Source organism: Nipponia nippon, unplaced genomic scaffold (genome assembly GCF_047370975.1).
Source record: "Nipponia nippon isolate SJK-2023a ecotype South Korea unplaced genomic scaffold, ASM4737097v1 scaffold_12, whole genome shotgun sequence".
NCBI classification, from domain to species: Eukaryota; Metazoa; Chordata; class Aves; order Pelecaniformes; family Threskiornithidae; genus Nipponia; species Nipponia nippon.
The window spans coordinates 13,340,584-13,365,838 of NW_028262313.1; the positions used below are offsets into that span (position 1 = coordinate 13,340,584).

The following is a 25,255-nucleotide window of genomic DNA, read 5'->3' on the forward strand; positions in this document are numbered from 1 at the left end:
TGAACAATCAGGGTCAGTGTAAAACAGCCCCCCAGAGTCCTGGGGAGAACATGCTGATGCCTCCAGGGAGAGAAACCCAGCTCACCCTGACCGTGCGGTTGTTCGGGATGCTCTGTGGAGCCCAGGGTAGCGGGAAGGGAGTGCATTTCTATAGCATGGAGTAGTTCCTCCGTACAAAAGGCTGGTTAGGAGGAGAATCCCTGACATATATATTACTGCTATGTATGCTGCACAAAGCTAGTAGGCAGGATTCATGTTTTAGCTATTTGGGGAATAAAATCTTCCCCATAGGAATATGTGCTGAGCAATTCTACAGCGGAAGTTCTGCCCAGCCACTCCTGACAGCACTGCTCAGGGGATACGTACCGGCTGTTGTCCAAGAGCTCTGCGCTGATTGTACTTAACAGCTCAGAGAACAGGTTTGTGTCTTGCTCCCAGGGATAATTTCGTCTCCTCAGAGCTGAGCTGCTGAAGGAGCCCGTTTACTCTGGTGCTCACTCTGAAAATGCAGGCAATATTCCTCATCAAAAAGTGCACTTCACTCCTGAACAGGAACCGGTCCAAAAAGAAGAGAGTTCAGTCTACTCTTAAGACTCAGTTTTCTTGTCATTAGCTGGCATCCCTAATAAAAACCTGCTGCCCAAAATAGCCTGAGCAGGCAGGGAGTGCGGGGTTTTACAGGTTTTCCTTTGGAAGGTCCTGTTGCCTTAAAGCACGGTCACTACGAGCTCAGGTAGAGCAGAGTAGCCAGGCTGTAGCGAGGGAAAGTGTCTCAAAGGCAGTGTTGTGCCTGGCTGAGCTCCCTTTCTTCCTCTACTTTTGGCTACCTCTGGCACCCGGTGACTCACCAGGTAGACAAGCAGGTACCCGAGCCATGACCAAGACAGAAGAGGGAATGATGGCTCCTTTCAGCAAAGCCACAGGAAAACACATCTTCCTTCTGTCAGCTCCCAAAGGTAGCTTGCTGGAGAAGTAGTTTAGCATATTCCACCACTTGTAGCTTTCTGTGATAAATGACAGCTTCTAGCGAGATGCACTGTGCCAGAAAAAAAAAAAGCAAATGTTTGTCTACTGCTTTGATGTGACAAAATTATCCAGGTACCAGTTGGATTTTTCAGACTTATCTTTCTTGCAAATGCCGTCACTGTTGTTTAAGGGGAAGCTGCGTAAAGCACAAGTTTTAACTTCTGAAGCACACAAATGACGGGGGTTTAAAGCTAACAGCAAAGTGATTAAGAACCAGACTGCTCATCAGTCCTTGGTCTGATATGAACTGATACTGCATAAGTGCATTTTAAATGAGCTGATCAGATACGACAGCAAAAAGCAAGGGTGTCTCTTCAAGACGGTCAAAATACTTCATCAGTCTGCAACTACGTAATGGCCAGCGATTTGGAAAAGCATGCAGAGGAAAGCATTCCCTTCTGCGCACTGGCTGAACCTCAGCACATCACAACAGTGCTTGTGCAGAGTCCAGCCTCAGGAGCCCCATATCACCTCAGCAAGTCAGCTACTGATGCTGATGCTTTCCAATGTGGGAAACAAAACAAAACAAGCAAAAGAAACAAGACCATCAGCTGCAGTCTCTCTTCAATACAGCTTCTTATCAATCATCCCATTCCCAGCTAATTATAAGCCATCAAATGACAGGGGTAAACCAATAACACCTCCAGAGAGATTATTTCATCTTTCCCTACTTACACAGTACCTACCAAACCCTAATTTTTTTAAGGTTATTGCCTTGGTAACATTAGGCATCTGAAAATGTTCTAATCTCCTCTATTATTTCACAAGTGTGTAAGGCAGCTCCTTATGCTCTCAGGCTGTAACTCCTTCTCCCTCCCTTTCCCACCTAAATCTCTTTCTAAGCTTCCCCCTCTGCTCCCCCCTCCCCAGCCTCAAGAGCTTCAGTGTGAGAACACAACTCACAGAAGGCTCCTGACCCTACAGATTCCCTCCTCTATTATACGAGATAAATCATTACGGTTGACAGTTGGACTCGATGATCTTAAGGGTCTTTTCCAACCTTGATGATTCTATGATTACTCTTGCCACTGACCGTTGCGAGTCCTCCGCTGCCTGCCCCAGCACAGCAGTCGAGAACTCTGCAGGGAGGACTGCATCCCAGCCAGAGGCAACTGCAGCACAGGGCAGGCAGGCAGGCAACTTTGTACTATGCAGATGAGACGTGAACTGAACTCCATGCTCCCAGTGACACATGAACAAATGTCTTGCTTCTCTGCATCCACAACATAGACACATCCCAAGTGCATCAGGAGCTCCCTTACTGTATTCTGAAATGCTGAAGTTGAAGGTCTCGTTGCAACACACAAATAGAACTCCTTCTGTGACAAGAATTGTTAGAAAATTCTCAGGGGTTCAACACCCTCTTTCTAGAGCTATGCAAGAACAACTTCTGTGCCATAATCTGAAGCTTGATTTACTTCAATCCATATGTACACATTTTTATTCAAAAAACAGAAGAGACAACACACCAGATAAAAAAGGCTTAAAATCCACTTTAATAATGCATTCCTGTAACATTCCTCAGACAAACTCAAACTTGTTAGTGGGACAATTACAGCTTGTGTTCAGTTTACATTAAATGAAAAATCTTGTAGTACTTCTACACAAAAGACAGGCAAGGTTAAGATTATACAAACATTTGTTTCAGTTAAATCTTCAGCATAAGATACAGTATCTTTGTCCAATAGATTGTACTTTACTACCAGTAAAAATAAACAGCGATACAACACGTTATCAAAAAATCCATCCAAACAAGAGCCTCCCAGCCATTCAGGCTGCACATGACAGTCAACTACTTTAAAGAAACAGATGGTCCAGATAAAAGGAATAACTACAAGCTGGGGGGAGGGGGGGGGGAAGAACAGAAAAAAACAAACATAAAATCTCCCCCAATTCACTACATGATTTGGAGCTATATAAATTTACAGAATCATGGGAGCTGCAAAGTACCCAGATGCTGCCCTAGTTCTCCAGAGACTTCCCTGTGCTCTTAAGCAAGATATGCTACACTAAAAAAAATGCCAAGACATACTGCAATTTTATCTAGTTTAGTCTCAGGACTTCGGCTGCAAATAGGAAACCTGGAATGGTCAAGGCATTAAGGTCCTTGCCAGATTTTACCGTTACCGAACAACCATGGCAGCCTCCCAGAATCCATTTTTCACATTGAAATTATAGGAATGCACCACATGAAATTTTCTAAAACCTTTACCAGTCAGACTGCACTCCCCTCATCCTAGAGTGGCTTTACCAAAACAGGCCCTAATTAACTGTTTTTAATGCCCCCCCCCCCCCCAGTTGAACCCTGTATGGCCTGCCAAGATTCCTTTCCTCTTTGGGGCGTGTGCAGGGGGTAGCTTAATTCTGTTAGTATCTGCGACGCTTGTTAGGGCCAAAATCACCCCCTGGATTTCCTCTGTTGAAGGCAGGTGGGTTCCCTCCCATCGCTCCGAGGCCTTCCATTGTGCCACCCTGGCCAAAGCGATCTGCAGGCGGTGGTGGAGTCTTGTAATGAGGACAAATACAGAAGAGCAAGGAAGAAAAACAAGGAACAAGGGCAGTTAAATGCCATGTGAGTTGATTCAAATTCCACCAGGATTCTACAATTCCAGCTGACCTTGCTACAAACCTTCACCCCACCAAAAATATCCCCAAAGCCCCAAAACTGGACTGACAGGACCACTGCAGGACCAAGTCTCTTTCCCCACGTAACCTGTAGTCAAGCATACTGGAATACAGCTTGCAGCATCTCACAGACTAGTGCCCTGCTGTGGAGCATGTGAGTAATGCAGCCTGGGAAAGGAGAACACAGTTCCACCATGTTCCTTCACCCAAACTGAAGGCAAATGAGGAGCAGCATACTGACACATGAATGTCATTGCACTATCACAATCCAGGTGTACACAATTCTCCAATACGAAAGTAAGTCTGCAATACTCGTCTTGTGCCCTGATCATATCCTGTTATTTCCATTCTTTCATGCCCTGATCGTATGCTGTTTTTTCCATTCCTTTGGCTCTCCCCTCTCCCAGCTGGATTAGTGCTATTGCACAGCCTCTTCCTTCCAGCAGGGAGATGATGATCAAAGGATAATTCAGGTGGGAAGGCACCTCAGGAGGTCTCTAGTCCAATCTCCTGCTCAAAGTGGAATCGGCTATGAGGTCAGACTAGCTTAGTCACAGCTTTATCCAGTCAGGTCTTGCAAACATCCAAGGATGAAGACTGCACAACCTCTCTGTGCAACCGGCTCCGCTGTTTGAATGTCCTCATGGTGGACATGGTACCTCCTTTGGGGAAGGTACTGGAGGCAACCACTGCCTCTTCCTTCCCCCTGCACTGGGGCAAGTGACTACATAGAGCAGAGCTGCTTTACACCAGGCTCCTGGGTTCCATTGATTCTTTGTCCACAGGTTTACAGCAGTGATACATATATATGCAATGTAATGTGACACATATATGATCATCATCGTTGGTATTAGTACTGTAGATGAATCCATGGTATTGCCTGGTTCTACAGAACACAGACCTAAACTTCAGTAAAAGTGTCAATGGGGAAGACCCAGGGACTCTCAATGCTCCCTTCGCTGGCAGTGCAGGGGAGGCACTAGCAGTAACATAGCACTCCTACCTTTTTCCCTTCCCTACAGATGAAAAATTCTGAGTAATCATGAACTTATCCTGTAGGACACATCACAGGGAAGGACACTGCAATCGCTCCAAGTAGCTGGAGCAAACACGCAAAGTAACTGCTCCCTGCGTGAATAAAAAGCTGGAATACATGGGCCCAGTAACTTCTAAAATGACGCACATGGCCAGAATAAATAGTTTCCAAAAAGACTATACATATTTCTGGCCATTAGAGAAACAGCTTATTGCTTTTTAGTCTAAATGGTATTATTTCATCATATTCATCTGAACTCGCCTCCCCCTTCCGTTCCTCTCTTCATCTTCCCCTTAATTTCCTTGTGCAGTATGCATTCCCTTAACCTCAGCTGCTCCACTGTCCCTACCACTTAGGTACAAAAGTTTATAGCCAAATAAAACTGTTCTTTATGACAAAAAAAATTCCGTGATGTAGCAGTCACAATAGATCAAGAAGTCTAAGTTGGAAGGTTTGCAGGAAAATTGTTTATTAGACCAACTGATATAAACCACTAAAGGAAGATGAGCTTTCAGGACAAACTTGACTATGACTGCTGCTGCTTCTGCTGCTGACTGGAAGTGCTGACCCTGTGAGAGGATCGATCCTCTGTGTGACAGAGAGGAATGACAGATGCCACAGAAGCCATGGTCTATTGTAAAGCTCTGCAGTAAAGTTTAGAATTAAATTAAATACAAAAATTAAAAAAGGCAAATAAATAAGCATAACCTCCACTGATTCTTTGCTCTTTACCTCCTCAGCAAATTAGCTGAACTCATTTTAGCATACTGACTATTACCATACTGATTTTAGCCTATTAGCATAGGAGATAATTGTTTTTAAAACTGGTGATGGACAGAACATTCCTGAAAGCTTGGCTTTATGCCTGCAAGAATCTACTCTCAAAACACTCTCATTCAACAAAGTGCTTCCCATTATGCCATTTAAAAAATAACCATATATTATTGCTAAGATCTTCCTAACAAATGTTTTAGAACTAGCAATCTTGGAAGTAAAGTAAGTAGTTATTAGATTTGGCTCAATCTCCTGAAAATTACCAACTAGTACCAAGGCAAGATTAACTTCTAAAGATTTCAGCAGGAGTTAAGCAACAGGTCTACTTAGACAAACAAGCTTCAACTTCACCAGCATAGTGCTTAACAATGGAAACAACATAATCTGCATTTAAAAGGTGTGCAAGCAGATGGAGATACATTACCATTCCCATGGCTCCATCGGGTATCATAGCTCCAGGACCAGTCGCAGGAGGTGCAGCAGCTGGGACATTGGTACCACCCATAGCTCCTCTATTGTTCATGCCAATGGTACCTGGAAAAGAAAACTGAACAATAGCCCTGGCAGACACGGGGACTGGGGTCTACCCATCACTCCAGAGCCACAAAACCCGGTGTAAGCTCCCGGTAGTGTTATATTCAGGGACAGAGTCCTAGTCTATTAACTAGCTTTGCACTATTAGGTCAAGAAAAACTGATCTTGGATCCCAGTATTATCTGAAACTACAGCAGGCGCTAACATTCACCACCTTCATTAACCACTAAGCCCCCATCGCCTTTTCACTTGCTCTTGTACATGTGGCCTGAAACTAAATCATGTAGTCAAAATACAGTAATCAAGATTATTTCCTGGGCTCAAGGTCTAGCACCACATGTTGTACCAGCTGCTGTATCAGTACAAACTTCCAAAGCACACTATGGGTCTGATAGCAACTTCAGTGAAGTCTTTTGCTTACTGAACTGAGTCTTTCACAAATGTACAGTACTGCTTCATACCCCAATTTTTTTATGTTTCCTGTCACATGAACTGGGAGATTACTATGATTGAGTTTCTAAATAAGGAGCCAATAAGACAAAATGTACAGATTTTGTAAAGGAGGGAAGGAACATGCATAGGAACAAAGATGGCCACAGAATACTCTTACCTCCCATACCCATCTGTCCCATTCGCATGTCTGGTGGCTCCCGCTGGAAAAAAAGAGACACTCATTTCAAATGATAAAAATTCAGGCTTTTTAAACACAATTATACAAATTCAATGAGTTCTGGGGTTTTACTACTGAAAACTGTGTAGAAAAGTCATTCCCAAGGGTAAATTTCAAAAGAAGATCTAAGCTATCTTCACACAATTAACTGCTGAACAAACAAGTCTTACTTAAAAGTATCTCATTCTGAAAGACTGTTTTTCACAATCATGGTAAAACATCCAACAGCAAAGCTGCGCACGCAGATTTTACCAAACAGCAGCATAAGGAGATATCTGATATCTGGATGGAAAGATCTGCTGAGCAGCAGTAACACATTAGATACAATTAGTTTTGCTACTTCCTCAGCATAGCTAAGAAGCTTTTCCTGTTGAAAGGAATGCAAACTTACATAAAGACACAGCACTGGGTCACTTGCATTAAAACACCAGTTAGTGAGTTCAATTTCTCTTTTATTAACTAAGCATAGGGGACACATCACACATCTCACTGCAATGCTAGAAACACCTCCCCACTTCAGTGAGGGTACTACTTTTTCCACAGTGGGAACTGAAGAAGGGATTTCACTTCATCTGTAGTCTCAGTGCCACTATTTATCATATGAAGGCACTATTATTTAGAGAAATCTGGAGTTCTGCTATGCAGGGTAATATTCACACATTTAGGTCAGTCACATGGTTTTGGCCCTTTTGGTTGGACATATATCTAGCTATTTTGCTTAGGGGCCAATTTTTCGCTAGGATACATAAAACACTTGCCACCCTGCTGCATCGATGCCATTATACCACCTCAATAGCACTACAGCTGCCTCCACAATAGAAAATTGCTGGAACTGGAAATTAAGTGTAAGACAGTTCTTCGTAGAACTAGAGATACTGCTATTAAAAAGCAGGTTATCACACATTTTACATTACAAGAAAATACTTGACCAACTGAATTTTAAGTACAAGCAATTATCATGCCAGCAGCGATGCCTCAAATTGGGATCATTTCATCTAAGCATGAGTAAGACAGACTGCAGGCTAGGGATATAGCCAGGCGTATGACCATAAGATGGTTCTGCAGCAGTACTTCAGGACAGTATATCTTTGTTAGTGTTAGAATAAAATCAGTTCGCATATATTCTTCTGAACAGCAATACTGCCAGTGAGGCTCCTACATGAACAGCAGTGGGACAGTAACTCGGGTATTTATATTTTCCAGACTAAACTGTATTAAGATCGGAGGGACTCAGTAATTTAGGGCAGAATGCACTAAAGATGTAGAGTCTCTCAACCAACAAGTTAAGCATTCACAGAAAGCCCCATGCTGTGGAAGGGCAAAAATCTAACATCAGTGTCCAGATGTAATGGGAAGGTAGAAGCACTCATACCGCATCAGCAAAATTCCCTTTAAACCCTTCCTGCTGGCGTCTCATCATCTCTTCTTGCTGCCTTCTCATTTCCTCCTCACGGCGCCTGCGTTCTTCCTCTTGCCTGCAAAAAAGGTCCAAGGATGCTCAGCACCACATACACCAACCATCTGCATCACAGTGTTGCAGTGCTGCCTAATGGGCCATTTGGAAACCTACAACTTTAAGAACATTATTTTGCTGAGGCTGTAAAATATTAGGTACCTCATGATGCAAACAGAAACATGTATTTGCACCAAGACATTTCCAACACTTTCAATTTTAAGGAGTTTATTATAAAACCCAACATGAGCATGCCCATGTGTGTGTCTCACAAGGAACAGCTGAGGGAACCGGGCTTGTTTAGTCTGGAGAAAAGGAGGCTGAGGGGAGACCTTATTGCTCTCCACAACTGCCTGAAAGGAGGTTGTAGCGAGGTGGGTGTCAGTCTCTTTTCACAAGTAGCAAGTGATAGGACCAGAGGAAACGGCCTCAAGTTGCTCCAGGGGAGGTTTAGATTGGATATATTATGAAAAATTTCTTTACTAAAAGGGTAGTCAGGCACTGGAACAGGCTGCCCAGGGAAGTGGTTGAATCACCACCCCTGGAGGTATTTAAAAGACAGGTAGATGTGGTGCTTAGGGACGTGGTTTAGTGGTGGACTTGGCAGTACTGGGTTAACGGTTGGACTTGATCTTAAAGGTCTTTTCCAACCTAAATGATTCTATGTACACAGCAGCTTCCAAATACATGCTGACTACATGGAATATAATGCAGACAAGCCAGACAGTTCTCAAGCCCCTTCTATTACAGAAGTAGTCTGGAGATCTTCCTGGAGCTTCTGAAAATGACCCAAGACAAGGAAGAGCTAGAATGGAGAGAGAAATCTCTGAAACTAAGTTACCCCTCAAACAAAAAGATAGATGCTAGAAGGGGCTTTCCCAGCCTGCAGCAATGAAGCCACCAAATCACTGCACAGATTCTGATTTTTCTATCTGCCTCGGTCAAGGAGCTAAACTGAGACAGAGAACTGTAAAAAACCAAATACTAATCAGTGGAAGAAACTCCTACCTCTTCCATTTTAAACCAACTGTACACTCTCCCTATGAACAAAAAGGCCCAAAATAACAGCCACACTTTAGGTAGTAATTAAATTGTCACACTGAACAATTAGGTGCACTGAAGAAGCATTTCATTCCATAATATTATGGATTCACAGCATTTCATAACCTGCCCCCTTACCTGAGTTCCAACTGTTTACGTTTTTGTACTTCTTGGTTATGCAATTCCTCCATTCTCCTCAGCTCTTCCTGGCGTCTCATTAAATCTGTAAAAGGCAACAGTAAAAAACCCAATCAAACTCATCTCCCATGCCTTCTCTTTATCAGTTCCTGAACTAGAACCATAACACACGAGAGAATAAGGTAACAGAGCCTCCAGCAATGCAGTAACATCTCCCCATTAATTTGCTGCTACCATGCTCGGTTACAAGTCAAGCAGCTACACCACAGCTCACCTTCAGTGGGCTCTAGCCAGTCTACTGAGCTACCCACCCCTGGATGTTGCAGGGCCATGTTCTGATACTGTATTTATCTTTGATTGGTACCTTGCCGCATGAGCATAACTTGGTGCTCATGGCGAGCTGCTTCCATTTCCATTTCCAGCTTCTCTCGAGCTTCCTTGATGTTGCGGTCTACTTGTTCTTGCTGCTGCTTCTCCATTTCTATTAGAGCCTTCCAACGCATGGCATATTCGTACTCGAAACTGCCAGGCTGTGCAAATCGAGGAGGCTGCTCACGCTCCCTGTCAAACAAGGAAGAGCTAGTGAATGCTCCAACAGAGCAAGGAGGAACCAAGAAAAATACATTTTTATGTTAAATGCAATGGCAGATCCTTTTCACAGTTCGAAATGCATTTCTTAGTGCAACAAGGAACCACTTTGTATTCTACTTTCTCACAAATAGCTATGCCTGAGATACCAGTTTGTCTGCTCCTCAGGAATCATCTTATTCAAAGGAGAAACTTAAGCAGAATCCTCCTGCAGGATTAATTACACATGGAAACTGTGCCCTGCCCTCCTCCATAACAAGCAATGACACTGCTTTCATAAAACACCAAAAGATTCTGGGTAAAGACATTTAGAAATACTCTTGAAAGAAACAGCCTTTGCTCCTGCTGCACATCTTATGGACAGATCCACTCCAGAAACAAACACTGCCCAAACATGTGTGTTTATTTCACCAACCTCTGCAGCCCCTGCACCCGGAGCACATGACTATTCCTAATGCAGCCTCCCAGCTCCTGAAGCTCTCATCTTCCTTACTTCAAAAATTCACGCGCTCACATGGTTTACTAATTCCCACTGCTCGGAGCACATGATACCTACTTACACTGGGAAGCCTTCAAAGACCATGGCCTTACACCTGGATAGCTCTACAATCTCCTAACGCTATTCACATCATTCCTCACATTTTCACTGTGGGTTCAAATCTGTTTCCTCTACAGACTTTCTGTAATACTTAGAGCAAGTAACTTAAGTCTTTGCTTCAGCTTCTCATCTGAGCAAGAGGATCTCAGGTTATCTCACACTGACACAATTTTTTATTCCAACAACTGAAATGGACTTATGAAAAATACGTGGAGGCTGCCAGTCTTATCCAGCAGGGTGGATCCAAAACCACTGCTCTTTTTCAGCTAACCACAGCAAGAGAACTGTGTATGCAATTCTCTTTCCAGAGTCAGGTCACATTTACAGAAAAAAGGAGGACCTTTAGTAGCACTGATGAGCCACCCCCCTAGACTGAGGCACTAGTCAATGTCCTAGTCCACAGGTAGTCTCATCTCCTGTCACATGGCAGGCACATACTTGTGATATTGCTGGTTTTTGATGACTAGTTTCTCTGGTAGTCCCTCTTCATCATCATACTGATCCATGGGCTCCACAGTGACAGGCCGAGGGAATCTGTAAAGAAAAGATGAGGTGTTTTCAAGAAAATTCAAGAATGAGCTTGCAGTGTAGGAAAGCATGCATACTGTGTCTGAACTTAGAAATTCAGAGCAGCTGGGGATCTCAACCAAAATGAAACCAGAAATCACTTTGAACATTTTTTCTTTCTTTCTAGAATAACAGCTGAACTGTTAATCAAAATCCCTGTTGAATCCAAACCAAAACTGTACTGAAAGAATACCTGCAGTTACTGGTTCAAATTAACAGCTTAACTGGAACCTGACATCCTCCAGTAGGATCTACTCAGTATGAAGTCTTGTAGTCCCTAGAGTCTGTTTTTAATCCCTTTCCTCCCTTGCTACATGGCCAACCACAGGCTGCACAAGTCCCTGTGTGCCTTTTTATAGCTGCCTAAACCAAAGAGTAACTACACTGCTCCTCACTGGAGGTTGCTGGCTGTACCATTCAGTCATATTCTCCTGCCACTACTGCCAAGCAGCAGTGCTCTGTACATGCCTGTTGGGCCCTGTCTGAATTTCCCCCACAAGAAATCCCCTGGTGCACTTCACAACACAGACACTGCTTCTGTCCTCTTGGTTTCTGTGTGCAGAAGGAAGTATTTAACTAAAGTGTCCTCAATCTCTGAATTAGCTCCCCACCACAGCACTGACAGCTCATCCTCAGCACCGCAGCTTCTCATTAGCTCCTCAACCCCATTTACCAGAGCTGGGGAAATGGAAGAGAAATGGTCACGCTATGCCAACTGGCAAACGGTGCCCAGACTCCAGCAGGAAGGCAGGATATAGAGGCTAAAATCTCTCTCAGCTGAAGATCCACACTGTAGCTTTTCACTTCCATGTGACATATTCCATTATTAATAGTCTTATGTTCCAACGTGAACCAATTCCAACCAGTTTATCTAGCTGTTACTGTCATGAACTAGGACAAACCAGAGCAAATTTAATCAAAACCAAAACATAACTAGAAATAAGCAACATACTGGTTTGCTGTCCTAGATATCAGAATCTAACATACTGATAGCTACAAAAAGATTGAATGTTACCCTCAGGTGCTCTCAGTTACACACTGGCAGTGATTAGTTTTGCATGATCACTTTTAAAAATTTGTTTTCATGATTCTTTCAGGATATAGACTTGTGAATTAGCTTTTGCTCCCTAACAGCAATCCTCCTGCAGAGGACTACAGGCTATACTGGTTATCCCCAAAGTGTCTCATGGAGAAAAACAGATATTAAAAAAAAAAACAAAAACACAGTAATTTTTATTTCCAAGAGATGAAAAATGGCTCCCTCTTAATAGTTAGAGCAACAAGCCATGCTCCGTGGAATGCATCTAGAATTAGTCATTTACTTGAGCAAGTTCACATAATTATGCAAGAACATGCTTTGTTGCTTTATGATATTCAAGCACAAGGAAAAGAGTTTATTACAGTGAAAGCTCCAAACAATCCAATCTATCTGACCAGCTTCTCCAACACATCCCATGCCCACAATGCTGGATCAGTATTCCAGCCCAGCAGTGCACGCTGCTGAGTGGAGCCCCAGCCCAAGACTGGTCTCTGAAGCGACCCAGAGTGTACAATGAACACACTTGAGCTTCGTTTCCAACAAATGACATGGATGGTCTCTGAAATAGCTCCTGCTTCTTAAAAGGCTGCTTTAGTTGCCCTAAGAAGGCATTATCGAGAAAGAGCTTATCAGGAAGTTTTACACACTTACCCCACTAGCAGCTTCCCAGAAGAAAGTTTTCAGACCTGAGTTTCAGCACAGACTCACTCTTGTCGGAACAAAGCTAAGTTAAGTCCTCCCCAGGCAAATCACGTACCACCTCCTGCCCCATATCTCATCTGTCCCACTCTGGCGTTAAGAAACACTGCTCACAAGCCAATGCCACCCATCAACCTGCACACATGCCAGTATAGCACTTCTCACCCTCCACACTTACGTAGTTAGCAGGAAAGACCCATCACTACATCTATCCAGGGCTTTCCTAGCAGCAGGCTTCCCTGAGAACTCCACAATGCCTTTCCCAGAGGATCGTCCTCTGTCATCCACAATAACCACAGCCCTTTCCACCTGGCCAAACACTGAGAAGGCTTCCTCCAGGAGCTCATTGGACACAAACTGAGGCAGGTTCCTGACTGTCAGCGATGCGCTGTGGCATGCAAAACGCACTCTTAGCTGCTTCCCACGTAGAGGCATGTTGTCTAGTTCCACCTTTGCAATCTCTGCCAGAGTGCGAGTTTCCTGAAGATAAAAAAAGTTATTATTAAAACTCTCAATGCAGTACAGAATCAGCCAGTCACAGTCACAACAGAGTCACAAGCCTATTTCCCTGAACAAGTACTTCACAGAGAGGAACAAATAATCCTCCCATAGGATGGTAAAAAGTGTCCTACCAAACCACAGCTATTCTCTGTTATCAATGACGCTAGCTGAATAGGCATGTGCAGAGTTTGGGGGGGGAGGCGGAGGGGGAATGTATCAGACATAAGCTTAATCCAACAACCAGTACGAACTAAGCAAACAACTAAACGATCATTATCTATCAGACATAAATATATTAAGGCTACAAAGCATAAATAAATACATAAAAAAAAATAAAAAAATCAAGATTCAACTATTAGCCAAGTCTGATAACTGTAAAAGGGAATGCTGATTGTATGACAATCCATGAAAGACATCCTAGGCCAGTTTCACACCTTTCCACTCATTTAAATCACAACTAAGCAGCTACACTACAGCAAAGCACCCCAGACTTTGGTGTGGGAACCTCGTGCTCCATCCATGCACCTTGGGGCTTTCAGAAAGGTTGTACCTGAGCCAATGAAGTCTGAGAACCATTACTCTGTGTTGGTAGCTACCTCCCTCCTAGCCACGCTTCAATGTGATCATCTAGAGATCCCCTGCCTCAAGAGCATTCATCATACCAGTAATATTGCACGACAACGCATGTTCATAAAAATTTCCTGTTCACACCCTTCCAGAAAACAGAAGTCCACCTTGTCTATAATAGCATCATGTTTGTGTTTTCTTTCTGTTTTCTACCAGCTGACTTCAGAATAACTTTTTATCAGATATCTCATAAGTCCTGCCACAAGCTGCCTGAATTCGCATGCCTTCTCATAACAAGCTCTAGGACAAAGCACTTGTAGAATCTGATCCCGTATTCCAGGTTACTAAAATCAACAGCAGGCTTAATTAGCAATATATCTGAACATCTACTACTTCCAATTAGCAATACTCCTCCATTGTGAGTCATTGCCACAAAAACACCCCAAAGGTAGCAAGTCACTCACCAGCCTGATAAAGCCAAAGCCTTTGTCCTTGTGTATGAAGACTTCACCTGCCTTGCCATACTTCTCAAATAACTTTCTCATCTCTTCCTCTGTAATATCTGGGGGCAGATTCCCCACAAACAGGCGGCTTCTTTGGGTGAAGGTCTTTTCACCAGGTTTCCGGAAATTCTTCAGGTCAATAGTCAGGCCTTCATCTGAGGGGAATAAGGTACACAGCTGCTCTACAGTTGGGGGGATAAATTCTATTAGGTTTCATCACAGTGAACACAGAGACATAGGACAATATAGGTAACACCACCCATTCACTTCAGTCTCAAACCTCTCCAGCCATCTCTACAGCAAGAAGACGATTTTATGTCAGAATAGGCCCATATTCTTTTTGAAGAAAACACATGCTCTGACCTCAGTGCTCATTAACACCAGTGAAAGATAACTGAGAACTGGAGAAAAGAAGAACACTGCAGCTTGAAATAAAACGAGAGATTCCACTCAACTTTTGGATGTCTGGTCAAGATGACTGGCCCGCAACAAAATCAACTGTAGTCACAATACAGAATTTTGCTGTTATAACCTGAGTAATTCTACAAAAGCCACAGTTTGGCCACCAAATAGATTTTTACTCAAAAAAAACCAACCCTGGATGTCTAGAAAAATATGCAAACAAGAGGATATTTTGCCCAGATAACATTTAAGATAGCTGTCATTCTACAAGATGGGATTTGGGTTCTAGAGTCCTGGGTTCCAAGCTGAAGAGAAGGCTGGAATGGTGAAAATAGTGAAGAAAAAAAACAAACACAAAACTAAAACCCAGCCATATAGGTGAGACCGCAGAAAAATTACAAAGTTCATTATTAAAATCTATATAAGTAATGCTATATCTAACACTAATAAACAGGACAGATTGTAGGAACATTCTCAAATCCCCACGTGCATTTAACCCTGAATCTTTAACCTTTAATTCAGCAAGAGTCCAGCACAATCCTGGAAGCTCTGCCACATGCCAGACACACAGGTGGCTTTATCATCATTTTACCTTCCCGTGTCCCATATTCTTAAACGTATAGAGGACTTCCCCGCACAGGACAGCGGGCCATAGAAAGCAAACCCTTGGCTTTGCAGAGGACACGCCTCATGGCCACACATATGAAATAAACTATGAACATGAGCAGCTTCATTCAGGCTACAAAGCATGGCACTAACCAGGAAAGGCTATTCATGCAAAGACAATGCATGCAAGACATGCAAGTACAACTCTTTTAGAAGGATAAGCACACCTCCATGGCTAACACTAAAAAAAAAATAAGACTGACAGTACATCTATAGAAGATTAGTGAGAGTAAGTTATCTCCTTCACACAGCAAGGGAGCATAAGTGAAGTGTTTTGTCTTGTGAACTTCACACCATTATCAGAAGTATTTGGGGATCAGTTGCAAGGCCTGTGAATACAGTAGGAGGGACTTACAGCAGAGTTATACCACTACCACTGTTCTGCCTTAAGCAGATGCACTTTAAGGAATCTGAGATACAGTCGCTCACTAAAAGCTAATCCCTGTGGAAATACCACAATACAGTTATTGTGTTGTATTGTTTCCAACCTGACTGGAAACAGACTGGTCTGCCACCCTCATCTATTATCTTCTATGAACTGATAAGAAGCCTGTTTAACAGGGCCACCTCATAAAAATACGCAGGAATTTTTTTAGTAATGCAGTATCCCTGCGTGTGTGTGTGTATATAGTTAAACCTGCAACTTTGACAGAAGAAACACAAAGAATCATGCAAAGTGCACGTGACTTCTATACACTTTTGTTTGGAACAGCCAAAGTGTCCAAACTTAAAAAAAAAAAAATATCTCTAATATAACTAAAGCACTTCCTCCCCCAAAAATGCTAACGGCAATGCTTTGCTGCCCTACTTCTAAACTATCAAGCTAGATCAGTTAAGGGCTCAGAAGCCATTAATGTGTATTGTCTCAGCTCACAAGCACCGCCTCTGTATCCCAAGTAAAGAGCTACAATCCACACCGATTAAGAACAAACCCGGAAACACACTCGACTAGAGTAACAGCCACCATCAATGTCAGCTGATACTTGAATGCCGAAATATTATTAAGTAAAGCTGGGTATCTCCTGGTCCCTTCCATGTAAAAATTTAGTCTTAACTGGTGACTGCAGAGACAAAGAAGGAACCTCTACATCACTGCCCAGTTTCGGGAACGCAAAAAACTTGCAAACAAATCCCAGCCAAGCCTACGGCAGCCGCATGCATCTGTGAGCAGACTGTGCAAAAAAACCACAAAAAACAACCCAGCTGCAGTTCAAACCACCGTCTGCAACAGTGGAAAAAGCAGACTCTTGCAGGCGAACAGCGAACGCCAGTCGCAGTTTGCTTAAGGACCTGAGTTTTTATTGTTTAACACAGAAAGAGCGGGTTCTGTTTGATTCCGCCAAGACCTGTTGCACCCGTACGGGCCGGCAGCCAACCGGGACTCGAAGTCACCCTCTGCAAGCGAGGGCAGTCGCTCATCGCCTACCCAAAGCGGGGCCGGGCGGCCCCCCGCGGCGGGCCCGGGACTCACTCTGGCTGTTGGCCTGCTGCCCGTTGGCGGGGATGGACGGCGGCGGGTGCTGCTGGTGCTGGTGCTGTTTCCGCGGAGTGTGGTTCTGCTTCTCCATGTTGAAGCCCTTGTTGCCCTGCATCTTTCCCACCTAGAGGCAGACACGCCCGGTCGGCCGCAGCCCGGAGCTCGGCCCGGCTCCCGCTCGCGGTCCCCAGCCCCCGGGTGGCTCCCACCGCCCCCGGCCCCGCCTCACTGGGGCCCGCCCGCCCGCCAAAGCGGCCGCGTGCAGCGGCGGGGCGGGGCGGGCCGCGCAGGCCGCGGCGGGCCCCAGCAGGGCCCTAGCGGCGGCGGCCGCCCGGGAGCGTCCGCCCCGCGGCGGAGCGGAGGCGAACCGCGGCCCTGCCACCGCCGCGGCCTCACCTGGCGGCGGACACCAGCGCTGAGACGGATCGCGGCCTCCTCTCCCCGCAGCAGCCCGAGGAGAAGCGCTCGCGCGGCCGGAACTCGCGCAGCCTAACCAGGCACCCCCCACCAGCGCTCCCATTGGCCTGCCAGCCTCCAGCACCGCGCCACGACTGGCCGTGCTCGCCGCCACTCACAGCGCGGCCACGGCGGGGCGGGACTAGCCGCCCCAGCAGCCCTCCGCGCTGAGCCGATTGGCTGCGCGGCGGCGGGAGCCCACCGCGCGCGCTGCCAATCACCGCCGCGGGCATAAAGCTTGGGTGAGAGGCGAGCGAGGGACAAAGGAGCCCCGCGAGCCGCCGGAGCGCGCCGCGCAGGCGCGGTGGGAGGAAGGGGGCGCGCAGGCGCGGCGAGGGCCGCGCGCTTTAAAGGGACAGCGGCGGGAGCCGAGCGCGTGCCGCGCCGCGCGCTCACGTGGCGCCTCGCCTCGCGCCCGCCTTCCCCCCGCGTGCTCGGCCCAGTGGCGGGAGCGGCGCGAGGGGCGGCCTCTCCGCCCGCCCGCGGGTACCGGAGCCTCGGCGGAGCTGGCGGCTGCTCCGGTCTCCTTAAGGCGCCGCGGCGAGCGCCAGCCCCGCGCCCGCTGCTTTCCCCGTCCGGCCGCGGGCGGCCCCTCACCGCCCCCCGTTCCCGCCATCCCGCTCCCTCGGGGCGGTGCTGACCCGCCGCGGGAGCGCAGTCGGCTCGGCGGGAGGAACCGGCCCGCGGGAGCGGGGAGGGTCCTGCCATGCCCTGCCCCCGGCGGCTGCCCAGCGCCGGGAGCTGTCCCGGGCGCCGCGGGACCGCGGTCGTTAACTGCCTGGGGCCGGCTCGGTCCCCCGCCGCTCAGTAAAGCCGCCCGTCTCCCTCCGTGTCGCGTCGCACGTAACGGCGAGCGGCGCCGGGCGCGGGAGCCCTGCGGCGGCCTCTCAGCCCTCCCGGAGCGGGGAGCGGCCGGTTCCCGCGACTCCGCCGTCCCCTCCTGACGGCCGTAACCCTGCCTTCCACCTCCCGGAGCGCGGGGGTCGCCCCGGCGCCGCCTCGCCGTGCCCCCGGGGCCCAGCCCCGCACCCCCGCGGGGAGACATAAAAGCGGGCGGGGAGGGGGCCGGTTCCGGGGGGCCGAAGGAACGGTGGAGGAGCCCCGCGGGCGCCAAGGGGGGAACGGTGCCCTCGGGGACGGAGGGGGCCCGGGCGCCGCCGAGAGCGGAGCCGCGGGGGTGGGGCAGGCCCGGCTGCGGGGAGCCGCGCGAGGGGCACGGCGGGGCCCGCGGGTGGGGGCGGGGTGCCCGCCGGAGGGGGCGTCGCGGGTGGGGGAGGGGAGCCCGGGTGGGGGCTGTCACAGTGGGGGAGGGGGGGCCGAGGGGGGTGCGGGGTGCCGCGGGGGAGGGCACGGAGGGGGGCGGGGCCCGGTTGGGGAGGGGAGCCCGGGGCGGGGGGGGGGGCGCGGGCGGCGGGCGCCGGCCGGGGCAGCCCCTCCCGGGGGCGGTGCCGTGTCCCGGGCCCCCGCGGAAGCCCCGCCCGGCCGCGCTGTCACTCACCGCCCCGGGGAGACGCTCCAGCTCCAGGGAGGCGGTGGCGGTGGCGGCGCCTGGACCCGGCCGGGCGTCTCCCCCCGCGCGCAGGTAGCAGCTGTGGCGGCGTGGCGGGGCCGGGCCCCCCTGGGCGGCAGCGGGGCCCGGGTCGCGCGAGGCGGCAGCGAGAGGGTTAAGGGGGGGGGGGGAACGGGGTGGGAAGCCCGCTCCGCGCGATCCGCTCCGCACTTTGCGGGTGGCCGCGCGGGCACCGGCGGGGACCGGGGCGCCCCGTTCCGGCCCGCGCCCCCCCGCCGTGCCCGCCCCCCGCCCCGCGTCGTGCCCCGCTGGGCTGCGGCCGCTGCCTGCGCTCGGCTGCGCGCTACCCGTCCGCGCGGCCCCGCTCCGCCACGCTGATCCGTTCCTGGTTTTCCGGCCGCCCGGCGGAGTCGGGGCTTTTGCGCCGATCCCGGGTTCGCAGCTCCGCTCCGCGTTTCCGAGGCCGCCGCCTGCAAGCGAGTCTCGCGAGCCCAGGCCCCGCCGCGGCCAATGGGAACGCGTCCCTCGCTCTGCACAGCCAATGGGGCGCTGCCCCCGCCCCCCCCCGGGCTGCAGCGCGCTGAGGGCTCCAAGCGGCGCCTCCATTTAAAGGGGCCGCGACCCGAATCCGGGCTCCGGGCAGAGCGGGCGGCGCAGCGCCGGGGAGCCAGGTACGAGCGGCGCCGGCCGCGGGCGCCTCCCTACGGCTGCACGGGCGGCGCAGGTGGGGCGGCGGCGCGGCGCGGTTCGGCCTCGGGGCCGCCGGCCCGTGGGGCGCCGGTGCTTGGCCCCGCGGGTGGGGGCGGGGCAGGCGCGTGCGGCGCGAGCCCCGGGGGGGCCCCCACAGGGTGGGGGGGCGGGGCGGGTGCCCGGCGGGAGGGGGCGGGGCCTGCCGCGCCGCGAGGGGGCGGGGCCGGCGCCACTCAGCCCTAGTCCGTGGCGGCCGCTTGGGGGCGCCCTGCGGCGGGGGGCGGCTCCCGGGGACCCCGCCCTGCTGCGGCGCCGGCCCCGCGTCTGCGGGAGGGAGCGCGGGTCGGGACCGGGGAGGCCCTGCTGCGGTCCTCGCCCCTGCTGGGGGGTGCAGGCCTCGGGGTGCCCCCGCCTCCGTGGGGGAGGCCCCAGCCCGGCACCCATCCCCGCGCAGCCCCGGTGCCGGGTGACGCGGGGGTGGCAGGCCCCGGGGTGGCCCCTGGCTGCGGCCTCCGCCATCTCGGTGCCCCGGCACGGGCTGGGCCCGGGGGTGCGCGGCTCACGAGACCCGCCCCGGCCCCCGGTGCACCCGCCCCGGCGGGGCCTCCCCTGCTGCGGGGAGCTGCGCTGCGGGGTGGCAGCAAACGGTCCCGGCACCCAGCTGCCCCGAAGCGAAGCCTGCTGCTGCGCGGCCGGTGCCCTGCCCCAGCACCCGCCTCACCTTGCCTCTCCCTGCCTCTCGGGCAGAGGCTTTGAGCGACGCAGCCTTTATGCTGTTGTCACCACACATCGTAACAAAGTCTGCGGAGCTCGCGTAAAACGCTGCTGCTGCTGGTCTGTGAAGTGTCACACCGTCTTGTCTGCCTGGGCGGGTGGGGAGGGTCTGGACCCGGGCAGGGCTTGGGAGCGTCCCCGAGGCCTGGAGCGTGTGTGGGGATCCCGGGACGCCGTGCCCTGCTCTCGAGGATCAGGCCCTGTGAGAGAAAGGTGCGGCCCCACGGGGCTGCAGCTGCCTTGTGCCGCCGGAGGAGGCAAAGCCCCGATCTGCCGAAGCCTCGGTGGGCCGGGCTGCATGCAAGCAGCGTGGCCATGCATCCTGGGGAGCGTCACTGCCTGCCGTGCGGTCTGCAGAGGTGGAGGCAGGATTGGCCCCAGGCGGGAGGGCATGCACCGGCAAGGCTGGGAGCTGGCTGTGGTCTCCGCCTGGCCCGGGCAAAGGCCCTGGCGGTCGGATCTGCTTGTGTGGGCAGAGGCGGCGCTGGACATGGTCTGTGTCAGGTGATGGTGGGGGACAGGATGCTCAGCTGAGCGCTGGGGAATGGTTCCTGGAGTCTCCTTCTGATGAGGATGAGAGTTGCTTCGTTTGTGCTTTTCCCTTCTACTGCTGTGCTTCAGCTATGGCTCTTGCTCTAGGCTGTAACTTCTTTCCCTCTCACTGCTGCTGCATTCCCCAAGAAAACTTTTAGTCTGCATTTTTTCGCCTAACCCTGCCTATCCTGGGATCAAAGCTGTTAGTAAGAGTCGCTCTGTCATTATTGCGAGCCCAGCTTTACTAAAGGAATAGCTGCAACCTACAGAGCTGCTGCCTGTAATGGCCATCCTGCAGCTTACAGCCTCAGCATGCATATTTGCACAATCTCTGTTTCTCTCTGCACCTGCTTACATCTCTCTTACTACGAGTGCTCTTGCTTTGGAGGATGACAGTAAGTCACACCAGATTCCTCCACAGCTCTGACAGCCAGAGCAAGGGGCAGAGGCTGAGCCCGTGGCCTTACTTTGGGAGCAAAGCCCCTTGTGTTATTTCTGTTACGGATGTTTTATGGTCAGTGATGCTGGGATGCGTGACCCTGATGGACACAGATGTGCTAGCAGAGGCCTCTAGTGCAGAAGGGTTATGGTGAAAGCAATCCAAGGGAAGTATGGAATAGGCTACAGCTGTGACAATGAATTCATTAGCTTAGTGAAGACTGTGCTAGCAGAATTTCACTGGAATTGTCTTTTAATCTCAGTAGAGCGTTTTAAGCATTAACTTCTTCCTCTGCTGGCAGCACAGGTCAGGAAAGGGCAGTGCTTGAGACCATCTTCACCAGTCCTGCTGGCCGTGGGCTCTGGTGGTGTCTTCTGGCTGCTTCCTGTAAGCCTGCTCTGCTGGCTCAGCCCTCGGCAGTGTAAAGAGAAAGGAGTCAGTCACTAGGCTGGGTGAGACGTTGGTCTGTTCAGCACCGTGTTACCTGGGGCCAGTTTGTACAGCTGCACATGAGGTGAAGCGTCCCAGTGCCTTTTCAGGGACCTGGCGGCAGGCACCTTGCAGGGCGATCTGGGACTGTCAGCGAGGCCAAAGAGGCAGCTCACCTTGAGCTTCTGGTATTTTGGCTCTGTAAGGCCACTTTTGCCCTCATAGGCACATCCTCCTTGAGGCTCTGCCCTCTTGTCTTCTCTCTCTTCCCTGTGTAGTGAGGTTTATTCAAAGAACCAGAGACAGATTTAGGTTGGAAGGGACCTTTGGAGGTCTCTAGTCCAATTGACCTCCTGCTCACAGCAGAGCTGACTTGAGAGTGTGTTGTTCAGGGCTTTGTCCAGTTGAGTTTTGAGGACCTCCAGGGCCGGGGAGTCCATGGCCCATTCCCAGGCTGTGGCACTCTCCTCTGGAGAGTCCCCTGCTGTGCCTGCAGCTTTCCTCTCCAGCTGGCAGTGCCTGCTTGTGGGAGGTGTCCAGGACTTTGTGTTAGGTGATCCGACACCCTCCTGCAGCATTTGTTCAACAGGTAGAGACCTGGGGGCCATCTTTTTTTGACCACTTCCAGGTCTACTGTCTATTTCTTGTCTTTTAATCAGTGTCTTAATATCATTAGGGCAGTTTCAACACATGCTGCTCGAGCATGCCATGCACCTCCATGCTTTTTTGTTGTGCTTCAGATAGTACTCCCAAAGCTTTTTCCTTCCACCCACCCCTTTCCCCTGTGTATAATGCTATTTTGGCAGATGTCATGTGGCGAGTGGTGAGCCTTGGAAGAAATGTTGCTTGTTCATGCTATAGACACAAAGCTGTACAAGCAGCAGGAGAGTTTTCTCTCTGACTTGATCTCCAAGTGGAGTTGGTTCTGGAAGCTGAATTGCTCTCCAGACACCAGGCATTGCTGCTAAGACCTCTGTCTTAACTCATGTAAACAAAGCAAGTTGTGTTAGAGCGTACCTAGAGTTGGTGCTCCTTTCTCTGTTGCAAAGCCTTGACACTTTGTGCTTGGGGGGCATCCTGGTCTTAGGAAAAGATGTGAGAGTATCCAAGCAGTTTCAGACTGCTGCCAGGATGGTGTTCTGGATGGATGAGCATGCTCCTGTTGGTTGTTCTAGAGTTTGCTACTAGTACAGAGGTGTTGGCAGCAAATAATGCTGAGATCTGAGGAAAGTTGTCAAATACCTTTGAAGTGTTGCAGGGAGTCTCCTGGTAAACCTAATTCCAAACAATTCTGTAAGAAGGTTTCTGAAATTTGTCCTTCCTCTTGCACTCTCTTGAAGCTGAGATGAAGTTTCTGGAATGCAAGCTCAAAATCTAGTTTGGTTGTTCCTGCCTTTGAGGAATTAACAGGAAACTCATGGTGCTGTTTTGCAGCACCGTCTGCTCTGTGTTGGAGGGTTCAGGCTCTCTTGATCCTGGGTGACTGCTATACTAAGTTTGAGGTCTGCACCCTAAGCTGGTGCTCCTGCTGTAGAAAAATCTAGCGGTGGTCTTGGTACCTGCTGGCTTTGGGACCTTGGTTAGAAAACCATTGCTGGAGTCTTGAGGCTGCTGGTGGTGTTCTAGGAAGGACCTTCTTTTCCCCATCTACCAGTTCCTGTTGTGTAGACAGTTCTAGTCACACATGAAGACTGGATTGAAGGGGATGTGGTGATAGCTACTGCTGTTTGCACTCTAATTGAGAGAACCAATAATACATTTGGAGATGAGAAGAGACAACTGTTCACTGAGCCCTGCCTGCAAAGCACAAGCTGAAGAACTTGACCAGTGACATCTGCGGTAGCTGTAGCTGACTTGGAGAGAGTCACTGAATGCTGTTGTAAAACCTCCAAGTCACAGAGGGTAACCCTGGGTCAGTTGTTTAGGTAATCTATAGTGTTAATCTGGAAATAGCTGTTTCTGAGTTTGTCCAACTTTTGACTTCCAGCTTTTTGAGTCCTCATGTGCATTTGTCTGTATCTCTGAAGAGTCCTCTGCTGTAGATTTTACCTTGTGGTTTTTTGAGGATGGGTCATGTCTCCCCATTTCTTTTCAATGAACAAAATAGGTTTATCGCTGGCGGGTGTTTTCTGAACCATGGTTGATTCTTAAAGCAGTGGGGTTCTTGCGTTACTGTGTCAGATATTTATTTTTATTTGAAACATCTCAGCTCTTTCAGTATCTGTCATCAAGTGTAGACACTAGCCAAGAATGAGACAGTAATGGTCTAATGTGGTACTGTGTGCAAGCAGCGCTGTACTGAATGTCACCGATGGGCTTTGTGCTCTTTGAAGACTGAGTTTGGGCTGCCAGGTGGGACTCAGAGAGCTGCCTCTCCAAGAACACTAGTGAATAACGAAATCCATTCTGCTCCATTCTGGAGAATTCTGACTGGACTGAAACCTGGTCCTTAGCAGTGTGCTTAGTTTACTGGTGATTCTTCATAAATTAATTTGCTTTAAAATGAGTTAACCAATCCGTAATAAATGTTTGCAGTGCTTGAATCTGGAAAGCTATCAGCTGCCCAGATAAACTTAGATAAGTCACAGCAATGTAGTTACCTTTTGCCGTATTTGTCACTCGAGGTATAATATCGTTAATGAAGATTTGTTGACTGAAACCATGCTGGTCGGACATTATCTTATTAATGTTTTATTGACAGAACTGTGTATCGACCACTGTTGTTTTTGTCGAGAAATACTAGGTTGGGTGTTACTGTTTATTCTAAAATTTGGCACAAAAAATAGGACCTTCTTCCAGAGCTCTGCTCAGGTCTTACAGAACTCATAGGTAGGAATTAGCTGGAATGTTGATTTAAGTGTCTTAATTTTTGTAGTTATTAGTTACTGCTTTTCATATTTCAAATGATCTCTAATAGCGAAAAAGATAAATCCATCAGCCTTCAAAAGTCTTGAAAATCTGAATCCATATCCATGAACAAAAGTCTGGGACAGGTACCCAAGCAGTTGCTGTTCCTTTGCTAGAGGAAAGCAGTAACTGCGTGGCCGTGCTCTTTCATGGGCAGTGCAGTAGAGACTTCTGAGGTATTCACTTCATCATGAGGGAGTAGCAACAGTATTTTTTTCTTAGTATCTGATTTTAATTAAATATTTGATGATAGTGCCTCATTTTTGTAGGTAGGCCACATATTCCCCTGCTAATAGTTATCTGAGGACATTGAGATGTGGCAGATCTGTGCAGTTACAGCACCACTGATGTCTTTAATAAGCTAGATGAAGTCCCAGGTAGTCACCTGGTGTATTTGAGTGTCCTGGCAGAGGTGTCTCACTCTGAGCTTCCAGGCCTGAGAGGAGATCCAGGTGCCCCCTCTTTGGCAGAAAGGGAAGATCAGGTCTGGTAGTCACACGTGTTGGATTTGGCAGTCAGCGTTGCATTCTGTGCCATTCCTGTGCACTCGGGGAGGACCCTCAGCTGTCCCATCACTTCTTTGGAAACTCTTGCATGCTACTTGAGAAGCAC

General features: G+C 49.5%; 2 protein-coding genes across 11 annotated transcripts in view; one reads left to right on the top strand and one right to left on the bottom strand.

Annotated features, from left to right (window-relative positions):
- Positions 1-366: 366 nt before the first annotated feature.
- On the bottom strand, positions 367-19,480 carry NONO (non-POU domain containing octamer binding). Of its 6 annotated transcripts, XR_015702659.1 has the most exons (12): positions 18,859-19,480; positions 16,854-17,028; positions 14,321-14,541; positions 12,967-13,268; positions 10,922-11,017; positions 9,662-9,858; positions 9,298-9,382; positions 8,038-8,140; positions 6,606-6,648; positions 5,886-5,995; positions 849-1,036; positions 367-499 (listed from the first exon to the last, which is right to left on the bottom strand). XR_015702659.1 is itself a non-coding variant. In XM_087748853.1 (11 exons), exons 2-11 carry the CDS (start codon positions 17,017-17,019, stop codon positions 3,394-3,396), a joined length of 1,461 nt encoding a protein of 486 aa, XP_087604979.1. In that variant the 5' UTR covers positions 17,020-17,028; positions 18,859-18,996; the 3' UTR covers positions 2,502-3,393. The 6 variants fall into 6 exon arrangements, 5 of the variants coding, with proteins under 5 accessions (XP_087604979.1, XP_087604980.1, XP_087604981.1 ...); XM_087748853.1 differs by lacking the exons at positions 367-499; positions 849-1,036 and adding an exon at positions 2,502-3,531 and having other exon boundaries at positions 18,859-18,996; XM_087748854.1 differs by lacking the exons at positions 367-499; positions 849-1,036 and adding an exon at positions 2,502-3,531 and having other exon boundaries at positions 14,321-14,514; positions 18,859-18,992.
- ZMYM3 (zinc finger MYM-type containing 3) overlaps positions 18,859-25,255 on the top strand; it is a 33,450-nt gene continuing 27,053 nt past the window's right edge. For 3 of the 5 annotated variants that reach the window (XR_015702658.1, XM_087748845.1, XM_087748848.1), the window contains exon 1: positions 18,859-18,942. The gene's annotated coding sequence lies outside the window, so the exon portion shown is untranslated. Of the gene's footprint in view, positions 18,943-19,426; positions 19,542-19,865; positions 20,839-25,255 lie in introns of those variants that run through there. The other 2 variants (XM_087748846.1, XM_087748847.1) reach the window with 2 other exon arrangements.